Raw genomic sequence first — 22,938 nt, 5'->3', positions numbered from 1 at the left:
CAATGACCAGGACTGGCAAAAAAAAAAAAATTAGAAAACTTAGAAGTGCAATAAGCTCCACTCACATGGATCTGTGGATCGGGAAGTTTCTCAGGGCGCCATTCCTTTGGTCGGCTGATTGAAGTGCTACCAGAGTGAAGGGCTTTCTGTAAAGTCAGCAGATCCGGGCCATCAGAATTGGGCACCTAGAGTAAAAGATGAACAAGGATTCAATGAGCACATCAATAAACCTAATTGATATGCAACTACACCCAAGAGAAGAATCAAACCAAAAGGCAAATCAAAACAAACCAAAACTAAAAAAAAAGACCCAATAAAGAAACCAAACTCTCCCAATGTTCATAATGCATGTGATGCTAGTTAAAATTCTGCTGCCCTCTTAATAATTTTCCCTGCATTAGGAAAAATTGGCAGATGACATGCAGCTTGGTTAAACCCTTAAAGCATTCCCATGCTGTTAGTTTTAGTCGCTGTAAGAAAGAGCAGTTAAATGGGCTGTACTAGGAACTGCTGTCGTATCCTCATTCCATGTTGCAGTTAGGTTATGAACCAGTTCAATAAAACAACAACAAAAATCCTGCTGGGAAAATGATCCAAATGCTATATTTTATGACGTTAAAGAAGGCTAGCTGTCTTTCAAGGATAATGAAGTGAGAATGTATGGTTTGAATCATATTCCCAAACCACTACCCAGTAAAGTGGATCCAGCAACATATATGCAAGGAAACTTCTGGAAATTTGTGCTATAAATTTCAAATGAACACAACTGGTTTGTCTAGTCATCAATTTTGGTGAACTTAAGTTAAATTATGCCAGATGCCAAGTAAGAGCTATGGCTTTGAACCAAATGACCAGCGAAAGCTAAAGCCAGGCAAGGAAGAATAAGTCGCCAAGTACTGAAGCTTTTTTTTTTTTTTTTTTCCCATGAAGCCTGTTAGCACACTTAATTTGGGCAATTTCAACTTAGTTTCAAAGAAACAAACTGGCAAACAAATGTTAAATTTTTTGAACCAAATGCAAAGGTATTTGTTAATAAGATGTACAATCCAATTCTTTATAGTAGAAGTAAGAGAATAAATATATGAATGCCTCCTGCCAATTCAACTTAGCCTTTCATTAGTTTAATAGGCTTTATGCATCATCATCCTCAACTGATTCAGAAAATCCAAAATGGAAAAGAATTTATATCCCAGTAAATTTATGGAACTGGCTCAGGTACTTAACTAGCATAAAGAGAATATGACCCCATGAAAATAAGACATGCTGTTGTCATCAGTAAAACAAGTTTACTGGATCAGTTTTCAGGGCTACCATACGCAAAAATGGGTACCATGGGTGGAGTGACTACAGGAAGCTTTTTCAAAGAAGAGCTATGCTTTAAATGATTCTTTGAATTAAAAAGAGGAAAGAGGGATTTCTTGATGCTTGGATTCTCCCCGTTGGTTGAATCTGTCTGTAATATAAGATACAAATAAGCTAATTGCAAAAAAAAGGTGCTTTAATAGAAATCACTAGCCATTGGCAGCCCTCAAATTATTAAATGTTTAACAGTTATGGAAATAATATGTGGGCTGTGTCTCAAGAGGTTGGGCACAATGAGGTTAATAAGGTAAACTCAAGATAAGCACAAACTTCTAAGTATATAATGTAGTCATGACCAATAACTATAGTAGAAATGCCTGGAGACCTGTACACATCTAGTTACAGCTTATGAAGGATCTATAATCATAAATATTCTGAAGAATATGTTTCGTGAGATAGTGATGAACTTCAGTGTTTCCTAACTGCTACAGAAGACATCAGCAACTAAAGTAATCTACCATGTGGTTTGTCTGTTAGTAAAGAAAAGACTATAAATCCTCTTAAACTTGGTTAAGTCTTGAGCTAGAAAATAAAACTTGAAGAGGACTAGAATTGTTGTGGAACAATAATGTTAAATAAGAAGGAAGTCTTGTCCTATAGCGCTAGAAATATGTACCTGACTAAAAATACCTGGCGCAATTTAGAATTCTGGTTTTCAAGCAAAGAAATAGGAAGTTTACTCTTTCATCTTTAAACTGAAACATCATTGCAAGTTGAGTTTCTAAGTAGGATGCAATTACCAAGTTGGCAAAGCCACCATATGCTTTGAGGGCTTATGTAATTTCCCCGATATGTAACTGAAGCCAGATTCCAGATTTGCTTGAGACACCTTTATAATGCAGAATTATTTATGGCAATGCTTTTCTCTTTTTTGGTTATCTTAATTATCGGAGAACTACAGTATATATATAAAGATATTCAAACCATCTTTTTTATGTGTATGAAGAATTAGTGTAGGGGCCAGGAGTTCGGCCTAGTGGTAGAGTGCTTGCCTAGCACGTACAAAGACCTGTGTTCAATTTCTCTGTTCCAAATACATAGAAAAGGCCAGAAATCGTGCTATAGCTTAAGTGGTAGAGCTCTAGCCTTGAGAAAGCTCAAGGACAGTACTCAGGCCCTGATTCAAGCCCCAGGACTGGTTAAAAAGAATGTAACATAGTCCATGAATTTCCCTGTTCCAATGAGGAACCCCAGGGAGGAGTTAAACTTGCATTGCTAAGGAAGCAAGAAGAAAGCTCTCAGAGGATGTCCAGGAAGGGAGGATGTGCCGGGAGAGCCAGTTTTTTGTTCTCCCAATTGGTTGTGTGACTTAGGGCAGGTAACAACTTGCTTGGGCTCAAGTCCTATACTAGGGACCTAGACTTAGGATTTACTCAGCCTTAGAATGTCCCATTTCTCTATGCAGGGGGCATCAGATTTCCATTTCTTTGAATCTTATGAAAAAACTTACACAATGTCTTAAAATTTGTTTCATCAAATTTCCTTTTTCTGAATTCTAGAAAACGAAAACAAATTAGCTTTAATTATATTTGAATGCTTATTCAAAGGCTGAGTTAATACAAAGCCAGACCTACAAGCCTGAGATCTGGCTGGCTCAACAGAGTGCTCTTTAGATATCTTTCTCAATTCCAAAGCTCTTATTTATTTCCATTTAATTTTTTAAAAATACAGAGGCACAAATTTTGGGGGGGAGAGGAGAGTTTGGAAAGCTTAAGGCATATAGCCTGTGGGAAGATACTTTGCAGTTAGTTCAAATATCTGAAAGAGTAATTTTAAGTGGAGAGAATAATTTTCCTATTTACCCTAACCTACACAATGTGTGTGTGCCCACACACGTATGTGTGTGTGTGGGCACACACTGGTCCTGGGGCTTGAATTCAGGGCCTGTATGCTGTACCTGAGTTTCTTTTTTTCTTAAGGTTAATGCTCTACCACTTGAGCCATAGCTCCACTTTTGGCTTTTATGTGGAGGGGGAGGAGATAGTTTATTGGAGAAAAGAGTGTCTGAACTTATCTCAGATCTCAGCCTCCTGAGTACCTAGGATTATAGGCATGAGCCACCAGAGCCCTGTCAGCCTATACTATTTAAGTATTTAAAATTTGAACTGAATCCTGACTAATAAAGTCAATTAGTATGCATGTGCTCTATTAATGTATCCACAGTGACCAAGAGCTGTTGGTCTCCTGTTGGTCTAAGACAGACATAAAAATCTAAATGTATACACAAACACCTTTAATTCCTTGGTGTTTACTATTTTCTACCATTTAATCATCCACAATAGACATAGATCTTTAGTTAAAAACAATAATCCCAAAATTAAACCCAAAAAAAGTGGTCAGAAAGAGGTAGCAAAAGTTTTTTCGTTTTTTTTTTTTTTTCCTTGTGGGTCATGGGGCTTGAACTAGTCCAGGGCGCTGTCCTTGTACTCTACAGCTCAAGGCTATAGCCCTACCCCTAGGTCTGGGCGTTGTCCCTGAGCTCTACAGCTCAAGGCTACTGCCCTACCCTTGAGCCAGGCCCCACTTCTAGGGGTTAATTGGAGATAAGAGTCTGAGGTCCTTTTGTGCCCAGGCAGGCTTTTGAACCTTGATCCTCAGATGTCAGCCTCCAGAATAGCTAGGATTACAGGCGGGCAAGCCCCTGCTCTGCTTTGAGGTAGCAAGTTTAATGTTCTTGATAGTATTATATAGACACTGGAAAAGTGTTATTTATTTAGTAATGGAAGCATTTTAAGCATCCCTAAACTAAGTCAGATTATTTGTTCATCCAATCTTAGTAACAGATTTAGTAACATTTGAAAGAGTACACTTTTGATTTGACACTGTCAAAAATACATAGGTTTTCCTGGCCAGAGAAAATTTCAGCAATATTTTGCAGGATTTAAAATGAAGATAGTAAGGGGCAGGGAGTTTGGCCCAGTGGTAGTGCTTATCTAGCATGCATGTAGACCTGGGTTTGATTCCTTGGTACCACATACATAGAAAAAGCCAGAAGTGGTGCTGTAGCTCAAGTGGTAGAACACTAGGCCTTGAGAAAGCCCAAAGACAGTGCTCAGGTTGAATTCAAGTCCCAGGACAGGCAAAAAAAGTGAAAATTGTAAAGTTTGTGTAGTGACATATATTATGTGTAAATGTAGAAAAAGATACACTGTTAAAAGACAGAATATTAAATTGCACTAGAATGATTTCTGTTTAACATAAACTATACACATACCCACCCCTATTTTTCTTTTCTTGCCAAGCCCCACTTCCCTTTTGCTAGAGGTTAACTGGAGATAGGAGTCTCAGATCCTTTTTGTCCCCTGGCTGGCTTTGAACCTTGATCCTCAGATATCAGCCTCCTGAGTAGCTAGGATTACAGGCGTGAGCCACCACGCCTACCCGCTACACACACACACACACACACACACACACACACACACACACACACACACACACACACACACACACACACACACCTCTTTCTTCCACAAACATATGTATAGGATAAAAATGATATGGGGCAATATATCAAAATAATTTTCTAAGTTTTTTCCTATCTTTATATCCCTTCATAATTTTTACAGGAGTATAAATCTACATGGATAAGACATTTCTTGAGAAATTTATTAAACTGTTCCATCATACCCAAATTAAAACATCTCCTACTCTTGGGAGATTTTACTGACACTAGAAAAGGTATGGTGAGAGGACAGTTGAATACACTTTATTAAAAGAGACATCCACTGCTATGCATGTCAGTTCTCAGTAAGAAATTAACTTTGATTGCCACAGTGTATAAAATGTAGACTAATGCAGAAACCTATGCCATTATAGACAGAAATTGGCTATGTACTTACTGTTTGAGATTTCTTCTTTTTCTTTTTCATTGACCTGAAAAAACCTTGCTTCTCCTTTTCTTTGAGCTGATCAGAATGACTGATATTTTCAGGACTTTTCCTAAATGGGAAGACATTTTTTTCATATTGGTCTTTCAATCATTCTCTTGGCATTGTGTGACAAACATAATGCATGACACCAGGTTCAAGGCCATGAACAATCAAACACGTAGGTAAAAGTTCTCTAAAATCACAGGAGGAACTGAATTTAATCAGCATGGTTAACAGCTATCCTTTGGAACAGGCACGCACATACTAGCAATTTGAACACTATTATCCATGATCTATGACTGTGCAAAAGGACCATTTCATGCTGTTGAAAGCCTCAGAATTAGAGATTCTGAAAAGTGTATGGCCTCTAGAGGATGTCTTTTTCTGTAACTCTCCAATGGTAAGATCAGAAACATTCTCAATACCTTCATTTCTCCATTTACCTATTAAAAACCAACTCAATAATTTTATTAGCAGCAAGCCAAGATATTGAACATAAAAATCAATGCTGCCATATAAGTATTATAAAATTATAAAGATTGCCAGAAATATGGGAAATTCTTAATTATTCATTTCAACTATTTATCAAAACTAAATTAAACATACTTTAAAATGTAGGCAGGATGAATATTTTAATACAAAGCACTCATGCAAAAAAACAGCTAAAATACTGACATTAAGCTTAGTACCATACATACACCACGCTAATTCACTTCATTAATTTTAAATTAATGAATGAAATGAGGTGAAGTAAACTTAAGGCTGTCCCTTAGCTTTTTTTTGCTCAAGCCTAATGTTCTATTCCCTGAACTACATTTACACTTTGGGCTTTTGGGAACAAGAGTCTCATGGACTTTTCCGCCCATAGTAGCTTAGAATGGTAATCCTCAGATCTTAACCTCCTAAGTAGCTAGGATTGTAAGTGTGAGTCACTGGCACCAAAGCTACTATTGGGTATTTTAATAAAAATAGAAAATATTCTGGGGCTGAGAGTTTGGCCTAGTGGTAGAGTGTTTGCCTAGCACATACCAAGACCCAAGTTAGATTCCTCAATACTACATACATAGGGAAAGCCAGAAGTGGTGCTGTGGTTCAAGTGGTAGAGCAGTAACCTTGAGGAAAACAACCCAAGGACAGTGCTCAGGCCCTGAGTTCAAGCCCCAGGAATGGACAAAAAAAAGATAGGAAACAATATCATGGTACCAACAAAATGTTTGTATTTGTATGATAAAAAGGATTTACACCATTTTACAACCCTTAAAAAGCAACTCAGCATCATTCTTGAAAAACTCATTCAATAGACTTTCCTTTAAACACCAATTGTCTATATGATTAGGGAGAGTCATTTTCTTAAATGACTGGATTTCATCTATAAATTATTCCCTAAAAGAAAGAATGGATGAATTATTAAAAGTGATAACTGATTTATATTCATTTCTTTAGAATACCTAACAGTATTGATTAAAATATATAAGAAAATATGAGCAAAGTAACAGCTGGCTTTTATCTTATTAAAGTGTGTAAAGGAATAAAGCATCTAAATAAATTGATTTGAATGACAGAAAATACCACAAATATTCAAAATAAATCACATCTTCAAAGAATATGCACTAAAATATTAAGTAAAATCACTAAGATTCAAAACTTTCTACATGGGGTAAGTCCATTTGTATTTCACAAGGTATATATAGGGGTATAAAGCACGTGCATTTTTAAAGGGCAGAAAGAAATCAAGCATGGTGGCACATGCCTATAATTCCATTTATTAAGGATACTGAGGGAAGAGAATCATTTCAGAAGAGTTCAGGAGTTTGAGACTATCCTATGGAACATATTGAGACTCCCATCTCAAAAAAGAAAACAAAATCAGACCAGCGTAGTGGCTCACATCTATAATCCTAGCTACCCAAGAGACTGAGATCTGAGGATCTCGATTCAAAGTCAGTCTAAAGTCCCTGACACTCTTATCTCCAATTAACTACCAGGAAACCAGAAGTGATGCTGTAGCCCAAGGGGTAGGGCAGTAGCCTTGAGCTGAAGAGCTCAGGGACAGCGCCCAGGCTCAGAGTCCAAGCCCTACAACCAACAAGAAAGGAAAGAAAGAAAAGAAAGAAGGAAATAAGAAAGAAAGAAAGAAAGAAAGAAAGAAAGAAAGAAAGAAAGAAAGAAAGAAAAAAAAAGATTATCATATCTAGGCAGAATTATTGATATATATTTTATTTTAACATCAAACATGTACAAAGATATAAGAAAGGTTTTATAAGTCATGGAAAATTGATTTTAAAGAACAAAATCGGAACATCAAAGATAAGGAGGGACAGACAGCAAGAAAAAGAGAAAAAAATTAGAGGGATAGAAGAAACGACCCCTTGAAGGCCCAAGGAACATTTCTTTCTTCTTTTTTTTTGTCGGTTGTAGGACTTGAATTCTGGGCCTGGGTGTTGTCCCTAAGCATTTCAGGGCAAGGCTACCACCCTACCTCTTGAGCCACAGCACAACTTCTTGTTTTCTGGTGGTTAACTGGAGATAAGAGTCTCCCAGACTTTAGTGCCCGGGCTGTCTTTGAAGTGATCCTCAGATCTCAGCCTCCTGAGTAACTAGGATTACAGACGTGAGCAACCGTGCCGTGCTGGGTAGAACATTTCTTCTTAAGTGGTAAGCCTAAAACTTAATGGAGAAGTAAAATTCTCTGCCATGGTCCAAATGTTTTTGTTTGTTTGTTTGTTTCTTTTTGTCATGGGGCTTCAACTCTGGCCTGGGCACTGTCCCTCTGCTCTTCAGCTCAAGGCTACCACCCTACCCGTTGGCTACAGCCCCACTTCCCGTTTTCCTAGAGATTAATTGGAGATAAAGAGTCTCTCAGCTTTGTATTTCCAGAGCTGGCTTTGGACCTCAGTTTCCTGATTACAGGCGTGTGCCACCCACCACCAGCCAAGTCCAAAAGTTTTTAAAACTCATTAGGACTTAAGATTTTAAATATCACCAATAGACGTTTCAGCTAAAATTATAAAAAAATTATAATTCAGCACAACTATAACATTAACTAGCTTTGGAATTCTTGTACAATGCAATGATCATCTTAGAAGCTAAAAAAAACTTCAGATATGCTAGAACTGGTGCAAATGAGTTAGCAGACAGTTAAAAGATTCTGTAGCTGTACTATTGTAATATTGGACAAATGACTCTGGGTGAATGCGATCTCAGGGGAAATTGGAATTTCAGTAGAGTTTTAGCACTGGTAGAAGAGGAAAGAAATATGGTGACAGCAGTCCTAGGAGGAAGCAGGATTTTGCCTCAGAAGAGGAGAGTTCATCCAGGATGAAACAATAATATGAAAGTAGGGGTTTAGAGAAGAGGATAGTAATAGGAGGAGAAGGAAAAAAAGATGTTTTTACAGTTTGGTTTTTTATTGAGTCTGTAAGGCACAGGGAAGATAAATCAAAAATAATCTGCACTAGGTCTTCAGAGGCACTGGATATACTATAGTACAGGTAAAGCAGGCCAAATATGAGGAAACATTTTTGAGCTGAAGCTAAGTGGGTAGTAGGGCTCAGATATAGGCAGAGTGAGATCTCAGGGCCCAAAAGAAAAGGGAAATAAATTACCCTTCAACTAGATGAAAGCTAGGCATGAAATGTGAGTGTTTGATCATAAGAGAAGAAATGTTATCTGAGAGAAGGGAGATTGGAAAAAGGGGAAAAAACAAAGCAAAGGAGAGACTACCTAGAAACATACCAGTTGGTTTTTGAAAAAGCCTGAGAGACTGAGAGACAGAGAAAGCCAGGGACAAAGAGACCACTGTTTTGAACAAGGCACATGAGAAGCTGTTCTGAGTACAGAGAAAGGAAGAAAGGGCCTTGGACATGGACATGAATCACTGAGCCAAAGGGACAAGACTGTGGTTGATTATTTTCCGTATCTGTGCTCGGTGGTTACTGGGATTTCAGTCAGTAGCTTTGTGCTGTGTAGGGAAGAAAGAAGTTACATAGAAGGATAGAAGGATAGGCAGGGGCTCACATCAATTTTGGGAATGAAAGATCTGAGAAAGACTATCCATCTAGTCACTGGTATATTATCTAGGGCCAACAGCTCTGGCCAAAATTGTGTGTGTGTGCACGTGCGTGTGTGTTTTGTGTGTGGTAGGGGACAATAGGGATAAGGGCACTTCCCCACACATTCAGGTGACTCGAGGCCACTCAACCCAAGAGCTGTTCCATGTGGGGGTGGGGTCAAGGGGAAAGAGGAAATTCCAAGGAACAAAGTAAAATTAAAATCGATTTAAAGTCAACCAAGATTTACAGAGTAGTTGATATATGACAGGCCCTGCGTTAGATGCTGACTATACAGAGATGAATTAAATAAGGAGCCTGACCTTACTTAAGGTGCTCCTCACAGGACACAGGTATGGGGATCAGGCAGCAGTGTCAGACTTTTGGTTTCAGTATAATCTCTAAGAGAGTAGCATGGAAAATGAGAAGAGGTGAGGGGCATTTCTCTGTGTCACTTTCCCTGCCACATCCCTCCTCTGGTAGTGTGATAGGTGGTCAGCTGGTCAGCTAATAGGTAAGATGAAAAATTCAACAAATGATTCTCTAAGAGTAATTCTGAGAGGCAAGAGTGACAAGCTATCACAAATGCAATATATTCATAACTGCATTAAGAAGAATAAGACGGGTATTATGCAACATAATTCTTCACTTATCTGAACTAATGGGATTTTAAATTAATTTAGTTTATAGTTTCACTGTCAACTCAAACCCAATTTTATGGCAGTTTTTCTAAACATATTTCAACTTTTTGTCTGTTAAGGAAAGCCAGTACAATCGATTCTATCAGTATATACTCTAAATGGGTATTTATAATATGCATGATTTCCTATCAGGGACTGTGAAAAAAAGAGAAACACCTGCTTTTCTCCACAGCTATTGCTCGGAATCTTCCCTCTGTACTGTGTAGTTACTGAAGACTATTTCTTGTCCTGCTGCCCTCAGACCCCACTGCTAGAATTTGGCTCTGAATGAGAGTCCAGCTGTCATGCTATTAGTAAGAGATGATGAATCTGGTTGCATTAACTATTTTTCTTATTCAGATATACTTTAGCTAGGTTTGCGACAGCTGAGATAATCAGAATAACGGCTCTTGCTATTAAACTACAGTATCTGTTTGCTGATTTAAAATATGACACAGCCTGATTTTCCATTGCGGAAAATATAAACATTGTATAAATATTTCTTCCTAAAAGAAATTTAAAGTACTACTATTAAGAAGACATGGATTGCCCTTCAGCTACTTCATAGTTTAATAGTATTTCATCATATTTTCTAACAAAGCCTCTTTGTTTTTCTAAGTTATCAAATGTGCACTTTTTTCAAATATAGAGAATATGAAAAGCAAACAGAGATTAAGAAAAACAATCAATATGAGTTAAGTTTAAATAATGATTGGATCACATTAAAGGCATGAAAATAGACATGTCATAAAAGTATTGTCAAGAGGGCTAGTAAACAAAAGAAGAGTGCCAATCCACCACTGACAATGCTGGAACCTTCTCAAGCCTTATGTAGAGATGACTTGGTGAAGAATTAGCTGAAGTCCAATGTCCCATTGTCCCTGTGATTTATTTAAACAACCTACTTCATTTTCCACACAGATACCAGGCAAAAAATTCCATTCAAGTTGGGCTCAGTGGCTCACGCCTGTCATCCTAGCTACTTAGGAGGCTGAGATCTGAGGATCAAGGCTCAAAGCCAGACCAGGCACCAAAGGACCTAAGACTCTTATCTCCAATTAACCTCTGGAAAATGGGAAGTGAGGCTTACCTCAAGGGTAGGGCGGTAACCTTGAGCTGAAGCACTCAGGGACACTGCCCAGGCCTAGGGTTAAGGTGGTAGCCTTGAGCTGAAGAGCTCAAGGGCAATGCCCAGGCCAAGTTTAGCCCCATGACCTACCCCCCACAAAAGTATTCCACTCAATAGAAAATCCAAAAGATAAAAAAAAATGATTTCTTTTTTTGAGACAGAGTCTGGCTATGCAGGCCAGATTAACTTCAAATTTACACTCTTTCTGCCTGAGCATCTTGAGTTTGGGGATTATAGTGCTCCTCCACAGTTACATTTAATTTTGATATGATCTACTTAATTTTCATAGGATTGTGGTAATCTATAATTCAAGTTTTTTTTTAAATCATTGCCATTTCATTATGCAAGTACCAGAAAGAAACACCAATTACTTCCCTACTTGTATGTTCTCTTTTTTAATTTCTTTGTCAGATGTGAGGCTTGAACTCAGGGCCTGAGCCTTTCCCTAAGCTTTTTTGATCAAGCCTAGCACTCTACCATTTTGCACGACAGCTCCACTTCTGGTTTTCTGGTGGTTATTTGGAGATAAAGAGTCTCATGGACTTTCCTTCCCAGGCTGGCTTCAAACTGTGATTCTCGGATTTCAGCCTCCCAAGTAGCTAGGATTACAGGTATGAGCCACCAGTGACCAGTGACTATCTTACTTGTATATTCTTATACATTAGACACTATTCTCAGGGCTTGTCAAAGCTATACCTGAAAACAGTCAGCACCAGCAACTAAAATTATACAGAGGATTTTTTCTACATATTAGGGAGCAAAAACCATCACAAGGATTTATCACTATAAGAAATTTATCAGCAAAGTTAGATGGAGAGGAGACACTTGACAAATCAGTGAGGTTAACTGCATGAAAGACAATAACCACAGTAATTAGTATTAATAAGCCCTTAAAGTCCCAGACACTGTTTTGGTTCTTTTTGTGTATTACCTCATGGAAATACCAGATGATCCCCATGAATGAAGTGCTATTTCTCCCTTCTTGATCATATAGCAAGGGATCAAAACCCAGGGCTTTTGTGAATGCTGAGCAGGCATTCTTCCATTGAGCTATATCCCAGTTGGGAAGTGCTATTCTGAGCCCTATTTAGAGATGAGGAAATCAAGGCACACACACACACACACACACACACACACACACACACACACACACACAGCTAGATGATGACTTCAATCAAGATACACTATTTTGAATCTAAGCTCTAAGGGTGCTTATATTGGAAAAGAACAGTTATAAAATAACCATATTTTACTATTGCTTTAAGAATAATTCTCACCATAGCTTACAGCACTGAAACTTTGCTAAAATGTTGCCTACAGGGTCCAAATTGTGAAGCCACAGGGGTTAGGAGCACTGATACAAAGTCCTCTGCCATATGATGGACTCAATCATTCTTGTCCTTATCTAAATTTGATATATATATATATATATATTTATTTTATTTTTTTTTTTTTGCCAGTCCTGGGCTTGAGCTCAGGGCCTGAGCACTGTCCTTGGACTTTCTCAAGGCTAGAGCTCTACCACTTGAGCCTCAGCACCACTTCCGGCTTTTTTCTATGTATGTGGTACCGAGGAATCGAACCCGGGTCTTCATGCATGCTAGGCAAGCACTTTAACCACTACGCCAAACTCTCGGCCCATTTTTATTTTTTAATTGCCAGAATGTATAGAGGGGTTACAGTTACATTCGCTAAGTAGTAAGTGTATTACTTCTCACACATTGATACCCCTTCTCATGTTTTTGTCTCTATTTTCATCCCTCCACCCCCTCCCAATCATCTTGTTTTCCCCCTTCCCTTTCCTATTTCAAATAAAACAAATAAAAGTATATACAATATACCAGGTAACAAAGTCAGATACAGTAACAATATGACATTAACCAAAGGGCAAAAAAAGAGAAGAGAAATAACATAAAAATAACAATCACACAAAAAGCTAGTGATATCCCTTTTCACTCTCTTGTTGGAGTACATAGTAAAGTTCTGTGGTCAGACTTTAAAAAATACTCTTCACCTCTAGATTCTGAGCAGTCTTCACTTGGTACCTGAGAATAGAAAATATTTTTTTTTTGCCAGTCCTGGGCTTGAGCTCAGGGCCTGAGCACTGTCCTTGGACTTTCTCAAGGCTAGAGCTCTACCACTTGAGCCTCAGCACCACTTCCGACTTTTTTCTATGTATGTGGTACCGGGGAATCGAACCCGGGTCTTCATGCATGCTAGGCAAGCACTTTAACCACTAGGCCAAACTCCCAGTCCCTAGAAAATATTTTTAAATGGGCCTTATTCTCTGGACATATCTGCTAATGGAACTTGATATCCATTGCAATTCTTTCCTTAAACTTTTCTTACACATGATACACAAAGGTAAAAGCATAAGAAAACTTGCCATATCATTTGAACCCTTGACTACCATTACGCTTCCATGATAGCAAAAAGGGATATACTCACCTGTGTTTTTCTATGAACTAAAGGTAGAAACTACAAACTCTGGAGTAAAAACTGTTTAGGTCTGAATTTTGGCACCTTCTATATGTTACTGGCTAACCAACTTCACTGTCTATTGAATAGCTTTGAGGGAAAAAAAATCCCAAGGACAGTGCCAAGATCCTGAGTTCAAGCTCCAGGACTGGCAAAAACAAAACAAAACAAAACAAAACACAGAAGTTCTCTAGATTCCTTAATCTACTATTAGAATAAAGTGGTAAAAACCAAAGCACTTACCAGGGATCAAATCCTGGTTGTCGTTTTGAGTGATTTGTTCCAGAACTGCTCTCAGATGGTAGAGAAGAAACTCTTGTTGACACATTATTTTCATGGAAAGAATTGTCTGGTCGTGGAGATGGCACTGAATGAAGTAAAAGTAAGTTACTGTTGTATAGTTAGGTCAAAATAGTTATCAAATTATTCTATTGCATTTTCTGGGACACAAAACAAACACAAACAAAACAGACCATCATCAATAAAAATCCTCATCTGCCTCTCATATAACTCTTGATTTTCTAAGAGTAGACTCATTCCAGGGAACATTCTCACTTTGCAGAGCTTACAATAGGAACATGTAAAGGTCAGTTAACAGCAAGCAAGAAAGCTGAGAAACTGCAGAGCATTGTAGAATATTTTCAGTATGGATATAACAGCCTTCTCCCAACTGCTTCACATTCTTTGAACTTAAGGCTTTCTTATAATAGATCCAACTGTGTAATATCTATTCTTAGTCTGAAATTTTTCTTAACAGTGTACACACTACAGTTTAAGTCTTGACACTTGGAAGTGCCACTCATGTATTTTTTCAACTAAATTACAAAGGAATTTGGTTACTTTTACAGAATATTTTTCTATACATTTTCAAGAGTGAACAGAAAAATGAACTATGATGTATGTGAGTACTCTTCTGTTTTTGGAAAAAGGATGGTTATTAACTTTTTCCACCCATTTCTAAGATTCTAAGATTTCTTACATATAAATAAAAACATACTATAAATTTCATCATAAAAGTAACATTCAGATCATATATCAACTGACCTCATTTCACCTGATTCTTAATCAATAGGAATGGAAATAAAGTATACTGGAAATATTTATCATTTCAATAATACCATACTGAAATGAGAGATGTCTCCAGGTATTTTATTTAGATGAATGTTTTCCTTCTGTTTCTTTTTCTTTTTTGCCAGTCCTGGCTTGAACTCAGGGCCTGAGCAGTGTCCTTGGGCTTTCTCAAGGCTAGAGCTCTACCACTTGGGCCATGGCACCACTTCTGGCTTTTTCTATGTAGGTCGTAACCATGGAATTGAACCTGGGTCTTTACACTACCACTAGGACAAACTCCCAATACCTTTACTTCTATTTCTAAATTTTTAAAAATGGTTGTGGGGCTTGTACTCAGGGTCTGGATGCTGTCCCTGAGCTCTTTTGCTCAAGGCTAGCACTCTACCACTTGGGGCCACTGTACACTTCCAATTTTCTGGTGGTTAGGTGGAGATAAGAGTCTTATGACTTTTCTGCTTGGGATGGCTTGCGACTCCAATCCTGAGATCTCAGCCTCCTGAGTAGCTAGGATTACAGGCTTGAGCTACTGGTGCCTGGCTTATTTCTAAACTTTAAAAATTGAACATTTAAATTAAAATGTCCTATTGGCCAAATCCTAAAATGTATTATGGGAAGCATTTTTCTGTTGTTAACCAATTTAATCTATTTGTAATCAAAATAAAACTGTATGCCCAGAAGCCAACCATTAATTTACTCATTTATAGCTTTATTAACATTTCATACTACAGGATTTTCTCTGGTCACTATAGAAATAGCCCCTAGGCTAGTTAGTGCTCTCTACCACTGGAGCCACAACTCCACGTTGGCTTTTCAGTGTTTAATCGGAGATGTGACTCTCACAGACTGGTCTGGGCTAGCTTGGAACTGTAGCTAGGAATATTGGAGTGAGCCACTGGTGCCTAGCAAAAATATATTTCTAAGGCTTTTTGCAAGTTCAAGTAATAAATATTTGTGAAGCTGTGTAACTCAGTGTTCTAGTTAATAAGAGAGAAAAAGAAAGAGAATTCAGAATATTTTGTGACATGAGAGTGGTAGTGGGAATGAAACCCAGAACTTTGCATATGCTAGGCAAGCTCTCTAACACAGAGCTACACTGGCAGTCCAAGACCTGGGAATCTGTGGGCAACTCTCAAATATGTGGGAAAATGCACACTGAGAACCAGTTCAATATGGTCTCCATTGTTTCAGAGGCACTGACAAGATACAATGAGAGAAATACAGAAGGAAATACTTCATTTCTTCTGGGGTGGGAAGGAAAGATTTCATGCTAGAGAGGATCTAAGGGAAAGGACACAAATACGATGTACCAGCAGGATGAAAGCAATGTGTTTCAGGTCATTACAGAGGCTGGTCTGGCTGGGCATCAGAAAGATTTGGCAAGGAGTTAGCTAGGGTGCAGCTGGAGTGGATAGCAAAGGTCAAACCATGGACAGTTTGTAATATCATCTTAAGGAATTCAGATTTTGCCCTGATGTCATCAGAAAGCTAACAAGGGGCTCACAACCAGAAGAAAGAAAGGGTATTGGGGTGGGGTGATGGAAGATAATGTGTTGGTTGTCTTGCTCTGTATGCTTTTTGTCGGTTGCAGGGCTTGAATTCTGGACCTGGGTGCTGTCCCTGGCTCTTCAGCACAAGGCTACCACCCCACTCATTGAGCCACAGCACCACTTCTGGTTTTCTAGTGGTTAAAAGGAGATAAGAGTCTCATGGACTTTAGTGCTCAGGCTGGCCTTTGAACCATGATTCTCAGATCTCAGCACATATGTGACATTGGGTTGTTTTTTTATGATTGATTAATGAGTGGTATGATCAATGGGAAGCTTCAGAACCATCATTCCAGGGACTGTTTTAATGGAGGCCTTGGGAGACAAGTTAGGAAGCAATCCAAAGAGCTCAGGCAGAAGTCAGGAGGGTCTGATGAAGGTGGTAGGACCAGTGGCAGAGAGAAATGCTAGAAGGTGACAATACAGGCAAGAACATCATAGGTCTGATATTAGTAGGGGAGTAATCCAAGGCATGGGTTGCAGATGTCTTCAGCAGAGAGGAAGGATGCTAGCAAATGCTGAGAGTGGCTTACCTCTGTAAAAGCTACCAACTCTCCGTGGGACAGGATCATTGTACAAATGTCTGTTTTCTTTGGGGGCTGTGCCATCATCAGAGTGTGGGTCATGATATACTCCACCCTAAGGCAGAAAACACGTTTAAAACATTAAGCCACAGAGTGATGATGATATCACTTACAAACTCAGGCCAGCACCTACTGAAACATTATTTACTCAAAGATAGTTTTAAAAGAAAACTCAAGATTAGTTCATGAGGAAGACTATTAACTTTATAAGCCAATATGACTTATTTGTGGGAGACTGGGTATGAACGCAGTTAGAAAACTAGACTGTAGTGATATTGAGTAAGTAATCCTTACAGACCATTACACAGTAAGATGTAGCAATTCTGAATTCAGACCTCAGACTTCTGGCGAGTGTGGAATGAAGAAGTGCCTTCTCTGGAGGGTTCTTTGACAGAGGGTCTCGCTACAGTCATCTCGGGTGGGAGCTGTTCTCCAGGCTAGAAGTCAGATTTAAAAGGATTCGTGAGAGCATACTATTTCCAGAAATGAAAATCCCCAGGCTCTTAATATAACTAATACAATAGCCAGCCAACATTAAAAAAAAAATGTTGGTTGGCTAAAATGTAACTTGTCCTATAAATAAGTGAATTTCCTAATGAATGTAATGTAAGTCAAACATATTTCAAGAGACAAGAGTGAAATTCTCATTAAAGTTACAGGATTAAATTATTCTGAAAATAGTTCAGTTAAATTATTAAAAACAGAAAAAGTCTAATATCTAGACAGTCATGGTTTTGAGCAGCATTCTGGTTAGAGGTTCTATCTAGCAGATTTGAAGATAAAGTCCCTTAAAAAGAAGGGTGCAGGATTTATATGACAGAGTTAGATGAAAATAAATCTTTCTTGAATGCATCAAGGAATAGACTATGTCTTCTTAATATTTTTTTATCTTAAAACTTATAAACTCTACAGTCTATGTACTTCAAATTCTCTTCTTCATCCTCTTCATAGTAGCAGTACTTATGTTCCAAGTATTGCTTATCTATAATTATGATGACGTGCATCTCCAGAGATGCTACTGTTACCTAGCTCTCTCAAGGAAGTGAGTCACAGCTGCGGTACAACTTTCGATCCACAATGATGCCCGAGAGGGGTGGGGGTGGAGGAAATGGCATATTTTTCTACTCTTGGAAAAAAAGATGAAGGAACACAATTATCAAGTCATTAGAAGGAGTTCGTTGTTTTTAGTATGTATGCATTACACAAGAAAGAGTATTACCTTCAGTCTAGATGACATATAAAAGATATTTTACTTAAAGTTTAAAATATCATCCAATCTTTCTCTCCCTCACTGCCCAATGGATCTAGAGAATTTTGAGCAGGAATTCATTCAGTGAGGTACTTTCTTCAATGGTGTAACAAGGTCTCATTTGACCTTTATTACCTGTACTGTTCACAAAGACCTTCAGACAAGTCTTAGAAAACAAATTACATGTATCTAACCAAAGCTCAGTAAAAGTCCTCATGCTTCCATATACGAGAATATGTCCCATGACTTACTCACAGTTCTCTTCCTTTTCAAGTCTCTGGCTACCTTTGTGGCCTTTAAATGTGTCTTTGCATGTCTGGCATTTTCCTCTTGGACTAGACTTTACTAACAGCTGGATCTGTGCTTAGCCCACAACAGTCGCTTATAATTAGCTAAGACCACCATTATTCTCTGAGCAAGTCATTTTTCCTTTTTCTAAGTAGAACTGATTTGTGAATTTTTACTTTTTTCTATCATACTATGATTACTGCTACACTTTTCTTGGTTTGCCATCTATCTTCTATGAGCTGCTACATCCTACAGCTCTTTCTAGGTTCTTTCTCTCTATGAGTCTTCAGGGCCTCCTTTGACTATTCCTGACTCTATTTCTGACCTCTGTAAATGCTTTCCCTCCACAGTGTCTCTCCTTACTATACCAAACCACTACTTTTTCCAGTGTCTTAAGGGATACCTTGGATCTAGAGACTGCCTCAAAAATCACTGCTTCCGGGGCTGAGAGTTTGGCCTAGTGGTAGAGTGCTTGCCTAGCATGCACAAAGACCCGGGTTCGATTCTTCGGTACCACATACATAGAAAAAAAAATGCAGAAGTGGTGCTGAGGCTCAAGTGGTAGAGCTTTAGCCTTGTAAAGTCCAAGGACAGTGCTCAGGCCCTGAGCTCAAGCCCAGAACTGGCCAAAAAAAAAATCCTGCTTCCTTCACATTAAACTAATTGGGAAATTTGAGCAACCCACCTTCCTTCTCTGAGCCTCTGCATGATCATCTGTGAGATGAAAGGGTTAAAAACCAGGGGCTTCAAAAATCCCTTCTTCCACCAGGAAAAGGAACTCCAAGAAAAGAAACACTGAATGCTTTTCCCTATACTTAACACTGCAGCTGACAAATTCTATTGCTTCTACTTTGAGCAGTCCTTGAGATTGGTATTCAGTCTCCAACACATTCTCCTGATTTCATGCGTGGATTAGTGCAAAAGTCACTCCAACTCTTGGAACTTTCAGTTCACCAACATGGAACCTGTTCCAATCCTGGAAGATACCATTCTATGTCTAGTCTGTATTACTTTCCTTTTTCTTGGAATGTTCCTTCTCTCTTTCTTTTTTCTTTCAAGCCACACTCCTACTAGTGCTATACCTTCCTCCCCAAGTGAAATATCTACCCACTTGGAAGTCCCTGCTTAGATGCCACCTCCTCTGAGACTCTCCCACAATGCCTAGTATGGACCAGCACACTGTCCCTTCTCCGCCTGGCATACCTGCACACCTCTGTATAGCTGCAAGAATATGACCTCATGATATCATAGTGACTGATCTGCTGGCAAGTGTCCCTGGCCAATTTCCTTCGAGAGGAAAAGGATTCTATCCCTCTCATGGTCAGGATTTGCCTGAATACAGCTTCATTCTTTAGTCATTTACTGCTTGTCTACATACCCTTTTCCAGAACAAAATCTTCAGCTGCTCCTGAAGCCATTTCTCATTATTACTGCTCACCATGATCTATCCCTGTTCTCAACTCCTATCTATAGCCAGTATCCTATGAATATAGGTCTTATCTCACTTATAACTTAATCTCTGACCAAAACTAAGTTTCTCAGGGACTGGAACCTACCTTATCTTAGATTGTCCTGAGTGCCTAAAAATACTCAGTAGAGAAGGTACTCACTGTCTAAATAATAGCAGTATCACTACAGCTGCAGCAGCAAAGACCAAAATATGTTAGACCCTTGCTCAGTGTCACACACTGGTCACAGGAGTTTTCTTTTCTTTTTTTTTTTTTGTGGGTCACGGGCCTGGGTGCTGTCCCTGAGCTCTTCAGCTCAAGACTACCACCCTACCTTTGAGCCAAGCCTCACTTCCCATTTTCTAGGGGTTAACTGGAGATAAGAGTCTCAGGTTCTTTTGTGTCCAGGCTGGCTTTGATCCATGATCCTCAGATCTCAGCCTCCTGAGTAGCTAGGATTACAGGCATGAGCACCTGGCAAGTTTTGTTTTTTTTTTTTTTTAAATACATGAAATCATGAAAACATGGTCTAAGAATGTTATTTCTTCTCAGTAGATCAGGATTAGTTAGGAGTCAATACGATGAAGCATTATTCTAAAAATACTGCCTGAAGACTTAAAATCAATTTTTTGTCTGGTCTGATGGTAAATTTACCTGTAGTTCTAGATAAATTGAAAACCTTTCAATTCAGTTAAGATACTGAGGAATGCAATTGAGAAAATACTAATAAATTCACACTAACTCTTGAGAAACCATATAGCTGATGACTTCTATAATAAATCAGAATAGAATTCTCAACAAAACATTCCCAAAAGGAATATTTAATAAACAGCTGGGTGCAGTGGCTCATGCCAGTAACACCAGCTATGATTAGAGGACAGGACAGGCAAAAAGTTAGCAAGACCATCTCAGCCAATACTCCAGGTAAGGCAGTACATGTCTGTGGTTGCAGCTGAGCAGGAGAGTAAGAGGATCATAATCCAGGCAGATGATAGGCAAAAAACAAAAACAAAAACAAAAACAAGGCACGATCTAAACAATAACTTAAATCCCAAAGGGTTAAATGTGTGGGTCATGTGGTATAATGACTGCCTAGCAAGCATTAGGCCCTGAGTTCAAATCCTAGTTATCACCAATTTTTTTTGTGTGCCAGTCCTGGGCCTTGAACTCAGGGCCTGAGCACTGTCCTTGGACTTTCTCAAGGCTAGAGCTCTACTGCTTGAGCTGCAGCACCACTCCTGGCTTTTTTTCAAGTATGTGGTAGCAAGGAATCAAACCTGGGTCTTCATGTATGCTAGGCAAGCACTCTGTCACTAGACCAAACTCCTGGCCCCAATTTTTTTTAAAGTAACTAATAAAATTATTTTTTAAATAGAATAATCCAAGTAGTGTTTCTTCCTGTCCACTCTACCAAGGGAAACATGGTCTCTTGCAGTAGGAGAAATTTTGATAACCCCATAAACACTGTCAACTCCCCACCCTGCCCCTTGCACCTTCACAACAAGAGCCACTAGATTGAGCCAAGGGGCTAAACTATACCTGGGGTGATAAAAGTTGCAGGCTGTTGGCTCTGGCTGCCATTCCTTGTCCTATGCTCAAGCTTCCATCCAAGCCTTTGGCTCTCACTTTGTCCCGGGTCACATACATGGAATGCCTGTGAGGACGCTGCTGAGAGGAAAAGGGGCTGGTGTAGCCCAGACCATAAGAAAAGGATTCGTGAGGTGTGGACAGTGAATGGGAATGGCTGCTGTCCATATGCTCTGGCAGCTTCAATTCCTCCATAGTTTTCGAGTGCCTAGTGGTGGTTCGGCGGGAGTCCAGAGTGCCGTCATTTCGATTATTTCTCCCCAAAGGGCTGAGCAAAGTTCTAGTGTCACTATGTCTTGTGGGGGTTGGGCTAGTGGGAGAGTTCAAGTCCAAGCAACTGGATGGGAAGTACCTACTGGAATTAGTCTCTGGGATTTGAGCCCTGGTTTCAGAAAGGTTGCTCACAGACTTCGAGTCACTCAGTGCCCCATGGCTTTTGGCCTTGGTCCTGTAGGAGGGACTCCGAGATGACTGGGGAATGGTGTCAATATAGCTGTGTCGAGTCTGCTTCTCACTAGGCTGTAGCGTCCCAGCTTTGCTCTGAGAGCTTTCCATGAATGAGTGTCGGTTCTGCTGAGATCTGCTGCTGGACTTGAGATACTTTGTACCTGGCCCTTCCGAGGGCTTTGTGTCAATGTTAAAATCAAACTCTGTTTTGGACTTCGCTTCTTTTGGGCTGAGAAGGTGAGGCATGTTGTTGTTGGTGAGATCTTTGCTGGTAGAGCCAGGCTGGGTGCCTGCTTGGTATGTTTTGGTGTGCATTGGACTAAGTGTAGCTCCAGCAAGGTTTCCATTCAGGAAGCTTTCATTGGCAGGAAGGCCTTCTTCAGCCCGAGGCAGACCCACACTTAGGTTCTGAATGTCCTTGCTGTTGGATCTGTGATGAGACTGTAAAGCAGCACCTTTGCTGGCTTGGCTTCTATGTTTAAAAAAAGGGGGGGAATGATATTAATAAAGAATGTAGGCTGGAAAGAAAAAAACACACATGAAGAGTTCACAGAAAAAAAAAAGAAAGTGAAAACAAAAGTTTCTCTCAATAGCAAGCGCATACAAAGAAAACCAAAACACACACTAACACACTTCAGTGTCTAAAAGCTTTATCCTAAATGTGTGACAGCCAATATCAAACTACTCGGGAGGCTGTTGCTTTGAAGCCAGACTAGATAGAAAAGTTCATAAGACTGTCTACAATTAACAACAACAACTACTACAATAATAATAACAACAACAACAACACCTCACCACCAGACTGGAGTTGTGATACAGTGGTAGCACACCACTCATAAGTGAAAAAGCTGAGCAAGAGCACAAGGCCCTGAGTTCAAGTCCTAGGAACACATACACGCATGTATGCGTGCATGCATGCTCGCGCTCTCTCTCTCTCTCTCTCTCTCTCTCTCTCTCTCTCTCTCTCTCTCTCTCTCTCTCTCTCTCTCACACACACACACACACACACACAATGAATCTTTTGCCTTTATGTAGTCACAGAATGAAAATTCTAGTAATGTATTCATTAAAAAATATGACATTTGGGCCAGAAGTTTAGCCTAGTGGTAGAGTGCTTGCCTAGCATGCACGAAGACCCGAGTTTGATTCCTCG

At 39.2% G+C, this 22,938-nt stretch overlaps 1 protein-coding gene across 5 annotated transcripts in view; it reads right to left on the bottom strand.

Moving 5' to 3' along the window:
- Cdkl5 (cyclin dependent kinase like 5) overlaps positions 1-22,938 on the bottom strand; it is a 169,987-nt gene that overhangs the window by 3,649 nt on the left and 143,400 nt on the right. For 4 of the 5 annotated variants that reach the window (XM_090326930.1, XM_090326931.1, XM_090326929.1 and 1 more), the window contains 6 exons: positions 21,291-22,257; positions 17,102-17,203; positions 16,716-16,821; positions 13,811-13,934; positions 5,202-5,301; positions 66-185 (listed from right to left, as the gene is read on the bottom strand). In XM_090326930.1, the coding sequence (XP_090183056.1) occupies positions 66-185; positions 5,202-5,301; positions 13,811-13,934; positions 16,716-16,821; positions 17,102-17,203; positions 21,291-22,257 (1,519 nt within the window). Of the gene's footprint in view, positions 1-65; positions 186-1,330; positions 1,454-5,201; positions 5,302-13,810; positions 13,935-16,715; positions 16,822-17,101; positions 17,204-21,290; positions 22,258-22,938 lie in introns of all 5 variants that reach the window. The other variant, XM_090326933.1, reaches the window with a different exon arrangement.

The sequence above is a fragment of the Megascapheus bottae genome, chromosome X (genome assembly GCF_031878675.1).
Source record: "Megascapheus bottae isolate mThoBot1 chromosome X, mThoBot2.hap1, whole genome shotgun sequence".
NCBI lineage: Eukaryota > Metazoa > Chordata > Mammalia > Rodentia > Geomyidae > Megascapheus > Megascapheus bottae.
The sequence above is the reverse complement of the archived record's forward strand: the minus strand, read 5'-3'. Positions and strand labels throughout refer to the sequence as shown.